Source organism: Coptis chinensis, chromosome 9 (genome assembly GCF_015680905.1).
Source record: "Coptis chinensis isolate HL-2020 chromosome 9, ASM1568090v1, whole genome shotgun sequence".
Taxonomy (NCBI): Eukaryota; Viridiplantae; Streptophyta; class Magnoliopsida; order Ranunculales; family Ranunculaceae; genus Coptis; species Coptis chinensis.
This window is the reverse complement of record NC_141464.1, coordinates 52,268,403-52,274,218: the sequence shown is the minus strand read 5'-3', so window position 1 is coordinate 52,274,218 and position 5,816 is coordinate 52,268,403. Positions and strand designations below refer to the sequence as shown.

General features: G+C 37.7%; 1 protein-coding gene across 1 annotated transcript; it reads right to left on the bottom strand.

Moving 5' to 3' along the window:
- Positions 1-4,836: 4,836 nt before the first annotated feature.
- On the bottom strand, positions 4,837-5,816 carry LOC147476610 (uncharacterized). Its single transcript, XM_086585778.1, has 2 exons — positions 5,744-5,816; positions 4,837-5,171 (listed from the first exon to the last, which is right to left on the bottom strand). Exons 1-2 carry the CDS (start codon positions 5,814-5,816, stop codon positions 4,837-4,839), a joined length of 408 nt encoding a protein of 135 aa, XP_086441904.1.

Genomic DNA, 5,816 nt, shown 5'->3' with positions numbered 1-5,816 from the left:
AGACGGTAACAAGGTGAGAAAATCAATAGCCGATGAAGAGGAAGTTTTCTTTGATGATCGAAATAAATTTTCATTAGAATTCAATGATGCATGACAATGAACGGCCGCCATCGATTCTTGTGGAGAAACCAATCAAGGTTGGAAGTAATAAAAAGATTGAGTCAGAACGAGAAATTCGTTGAAGAGACGATGGTGGAGACGAGATGGAACTACTTGTTGTTGTTTCTTCTTTTTTTTTTTTTGGTGTTGAATTGTTTGGATTTGCTTGCGTTTAGTTAATATGATTGTTGACGTTGGTAGGAAGAACTGATCTGTCGATTTTTTTTATTTTATTTTTATTTTTTGTGGTTTGTGCCGCAGGTAGAACCGGTGGTATTACGGGCAAAAAATATTGACGAAAAGTTTCGAACGGAAAGATCACAATGCTGTAGAAAAATAATAATAATAAAGAAGCTGAATAAAGTGCTCGCTTAGAAAGTTAACGTAATGCGAATTTTTGCCGCACAGAGAAACGACGGTTGTACGAGCCTCGGAAAATTTCGCTCAGAAAGTTCGGCTTAATGTCTTAGAAAAAAAAATAAAATAAAAAAATAATGAAGCTGTCAAAAAATTTCGCTCGGAAAATTTTGTTAGAAAAAGATTGGCACAATGCCATAGAAAAAATAATGAAGCTGACGAAAATTTTCGCTCGGAAAAATTTTCGGAGAAAGATCGGCACAATGCCTTAGAAAAAATAACAAAGCTGTCGAAAATTTTCGCTCGGAAAATTTCTCGTAGAAAGATTAGCAGAATGCCTTAGAAAAAATAACGAAGCTGACTAAAATTATCGCTAGGAAAATTTATCGTAGAAAGATTGGCACAATGCCTTAGAAAAAATAACAAACTGACGAAAATTTTCGCTCGGAAAATTTATCGTAGAAAGATCGGCACAATGCCTTAGAAAAAATAATGAAGCTGACGGAAAGATTAACTCAGAAAGTTACGCTCAGAAAGTTCGACTTAATGCCTTAGAAAAAATAACGAAGCTGGATAAAGTTTTCGCGAAGACAGTTGACGTAATGTGAATTCTCACCGCACGGAGAAACAACAGTATTACAAGCAAATTATATTCATAAAGAGTCGACGGAGAAAAGTTTATACGTAAAAACGCCAATAAATGTCATTAGAAGAATTAAAGAAGTCGACGTAAGTTTCGTTGAGAGAAAGAGCTGCACAATGCCTTAGAAAAAGAATGATCATGCGGAAAATAGTTAACCAAAAGCTAAGCGGCTTAATGTAGATTTCGAAGAAGAAAATGAAGATTTAATCGAACAACCGTAAGACAATTGACATAGACAATTAATTAGGTAATTGTGTGAATGTAATATCATAGAGCTAAAACTTCTTTTGATGAAAAATAAAAATAAAAATAGGTTTGCTATTGAATATTGTTGTGATGTCAGATAACATACCTGTGAAAAACTGACAATGTTGTTGAGTTATGTAGATGAAACGAAATAGAATGAAACGCCCCATGTAGAGAAAAACGCCCCCAATGCTAACTTAACTTGGCAAAATTAGACTAAGCGAGCGTTAAAACGTTCAAACTTAGATTGACAAAGCTAAACGTGGTAACTTCGTTAGATTTTGCAGTAGCGATAGTAACGAATTAAGCGAGCGTAAAAACGTTCAAACTTAGACAGACGAAGCTAAACGTGGCAACTTCGTCAGATTTTGTCGTAGCGAAAATAACGAACTACGCGAGCATAAAAGCGTTCAAACTTAGACTGACGAAATTAAATGTGGTAATTTCTTCAGATTTTGTCGTAACGATAATAACGAACTAAGCGAGCGTAAAAGCGTTCAAACTTAGACTGACAAAACTAAACGCGGTAACCGTACGATTTTGTCAGAATAGCGATAAGAATAACGACTAAGCCGAAGCGTAAAAGCGTTCAATCTTAGACCGATTTTAAATTAAACGCGGTAATTTCTGGCCGATTTTGTTAATGATAGTAGCGATAAGTAGCGAACTAAGCGAATAACGCTCAACTTAGGATCGACGGCTAAACGGTAATTTCATCGATTTTTCGAATGAGCGATAGTAACGACTAAGCGTAAATTTAAAAGCCGTTCATCTTAGACCCACGAAATTAAACGCGGTGGTAATTTCACGATTTTGTCGTAGCGATAGTAACGACTAAGCGAGCGTAAAAGCGTTCAACTTAGATTGACGAAATTAAACGTGGTAATTTCGTCAGATTTTGTCGGAGCGATAGTAACGTTGCAATGGAAACAAAATTATAACATTAGAACTCAGGTTTTTCGTTCAACTTGTTAATTTTGTCTACTCATTTAGTAAAATAATTTGTTGCGACGAGCCAGAAACGAATAATGTCAGGGGCTGTCGGAAATAAACCAACAATGTCAAGGCCCCATTTCGCAAATGACCAAAGTTTATGGATTGGATGACGCTTCGTCGCGGGAAGTTGACCCATATCATATATCATGTGTTTGACAAGGCACACACTTCTCGGACAAACGCTTAACATCCTTTGGCATGTATAGCCACCAATACCATTGGGTCATTGCTATGTGAGCGAGACTTCGCCCCCGGGAGTGGTGTTCACATAGTCCTGAATGAATTCCTTCGAGGCCTAGTAAATTGTTCGTTCTGCCCAAACAACGAAGGATAGGATTGAGACTTGTGCTGTTGTGATAAAGTTTTTATTCATCAGGAATTCTTGAGCATCGTCAGCTGCATGATCGTCGTCGGTAGATACCAAGACATTATCAGTGCCAAGCTCGTTGGAATCATCTTACAGCATAAGTGGTTAATCCAGTGTTGTCATAACAGTGACGACTTGATTTTCCTCGGATAAGTATGCGGTAGAATCAGGATGCCTTACATCATAACGCGGATACTGTACAGTAATGATAGATATAAAATTTTATGCAATTCGTGAAGCGAAGTCTAAATAAACGTCTCATTCTATCATTCATGAGTCGCGATATTATCATTCAAATTGGCTAACGACTAACTTAGAATAATTAATCGTAACTTAGTCGCCCAATTTGAAGAGTTGTCATTATACCACAAATGACAATTTCGGACTCGCCATATTATTTGACGCGTCAAATCCCCAATGTAGAGACCTCTCAATTATGTTTTCATTCAGCTTCAAGATGACACAAACAAGACCGAAGGCAGACTTATTATGCGAACTATCGGTGTAAATCTAGCAAGTAGCTGATATATCCGATAAATATTTCAAGTCATTGCCCCCAGGAGGTAATGACAATTAGAGATCGACGTTTTCCTCATCGAGTAATGCTTTCGACATAGAAATATCATCAATAAGAAAATCAGTCATTAGCAAAACCAAAGTTTGTCTCTGTTTAATTGTATGAGTGTCAGAGACAATATTATAAATGCTAAGGTAACTTTTTTTCATTCTCGCGACTTCGATCCAGAGACGCGTTGGAAAAAACTTGCGCAACGGATATTCGACAAGTATAAACTTCGACTATTCCTTCTTTGAAATAAACTTAAGACGCCCGACAAAGATGAAATAAGGCGCGGTGTAATATTTTCAATACAAGAATGCCTCGAGACATATGACGGACATTATCCCGCAAATGATGATGAAGAATCGTCGAGGCAATAACTTCTTTGAATAATTGGGATCGATCGATGGAACAGAGTCGAATCGTGATGCAATCGGATGTTGAAAAGGAATAGGAGGAGTAGTTCGATATCGCCAGTTGACTGGAACCCACATTAGCGATGATGATCGATAAGTGCATCAAGAACTTAGGCTTGTCGAGTATTCATCATAACTTTGGTAGAACATGATCGCCGGTTTTGCATAAGAACCCGCAGACGGGCCAATTATGTTTTGACCAAATATGATCAAAACACCAAGTGTTGATGAAAAAAGACGAAGAACGAGAAAAGTGTAATTAGAAAAATGATGGTGATCGGGGAATGATGAGATCATCCCTGCGGTTGCCTACGCACTCCAAATTATCGGTGGGATCAAGTCTCAAGAACGTAGTTCGTATGAAAAATAGTTTTGTATTTATATGTGTAGAGTAGAGATTTCTTGTAGCTCAAGTAATCGTGAATTGAACATAACTCTTAATTGATAATTATCTCATTGATAAGAAAACGAATCTAGACATAAATTAATGTACATAATGGTAAAGCCATGTGGCTAAGGTTCAAATTTTTAGACACATGAGTTAATGTCCCCGCATTATTGATCCATGATATTGCAAATTGGGCTTTAGCCCTGTCGATTAAACGAATAAAGTGAAGACCCCTACTAATGGACGTTTGCCACGTAGGTGGGGGTCGAAACACTCATCTTGTAGATCGTGTGTGTGTTAGGGGGCGGGAACCATGATATAATAAAAAATGTGGTAAACGGAACCTACTCCATATATTATTTCGTGTTGTAGGTACTTAACATCCCTATAATAAAATAAAATATTGATTTTTCGGATATCTCAACTATAATAGCAATCACTCCATTAGAGAACAAATGGTTGAAACAGTTTGAAAAACAAAACAACAACACCATGCCACCTATATACCTTTTGGGTATCGTACATTGGTACTACGACCTTTTTTTTTTGCACACAAGTAAGGTATATTATATAGAAGAGAAGAATGTTGCAGAGTGTAGGGAGGATCCCTTTACAACATTAGGACCTTCAGGTGAACCTAAAGTAAGTTCTATGAGGACATTCTATAACTCTTACAAACTCAGGCCTACTAATACTCCATATCGACACATCTTTGGGCAAGGGTGATCCTTTTTTTGTTGTTACATCTGTAGCAAAATTCGCTTCTCAGAATATATGTGTAATCCTTATCTTTTGAAGCTTGTTGGATGCCCTGACCCATCTCTGCCTCAGTTGCCAAGGTACCTTATCCTCTTTAAAGGAACAAATAGTTACGGAAGAGTCAGGTTCTATCCATATTTTGATCCATCTGTGTCGTGCTGCAATCTTAATTACAAGTACAATGGCCATACTCTCTGCTTCGAAGTTAATAACAACTCCAAGCCTTTGGGCAAGCACCCCTACAATTTCATTTGCACTGTTTCTACTGATCACACCAGCACCTCCATATCCCGGATTCCCTAGAGAAGATCCATCTGTGTTCATTTTTATGACATCTCCATCTGGCGGTATCCACAATACATGTTTAATAATGGAAGAGGGTCTAAATCAACACCTGACATTGAGCTTATGCAGAAGAGTAAGCTCCAATAGGTCATTCCTCATGAATCTGTGAGATAACATGCCCGCAATCCCGATGCTTTTGAAGACTTGTTTCTTCATGAAGAACTTGTTCACATGTATATCCTCAAAGTTCATCTTATTCCTTGTGTTCCAATTCAAACTTGAAATAGCATCACAGCCGCAATCCAAAGGTCTTGGACAAGAGAGCTTTTGCTTTTCACTGCATTCACCATGCCACTAAAAGAATATCTATAACCTGAGACTTGAAAGAGCTTAGCCAACCAGTCCCAAAGCACCTTAACTTCGCAGCAGTCCTATAAGAGATGTGTATGTAGCAATTATTTCCTCGTGTTGTTTTAACATTCTACACATAGATGCAAGCTTGACACCATTTTTTTGAACTACATCATCAGTAGGAAGTGCATTATATTGTGCATAATTTTCCTGGCAAGCCCCGATGCTCTAGGATGCACATGTTTTGCCCAAACATATTTGTGCCAAGCAACCTTACCTTCCTTTTTCCTTATAGCTTCAAATGCTGAACTAATAGTGAAATCACCATCCCTTGCAGGCTTCCGATCCAT

Coding starts and splice junctions, on each gene's coding strand:
- LOC147476610 (XM_086585778.1), bottom strand. CDS start 5,816: ATGGATCGGAAGCCTGCAAGGGATGGTGATTTCACTATTAGTTCAGCA. Junction 5,172..5,743: donor AGCTATAAGGAAAAAGGAAG/GTAAGGTTGCTT, acceptor GGATACCGCCAG/ATGGAGATGTCATAAAAATG.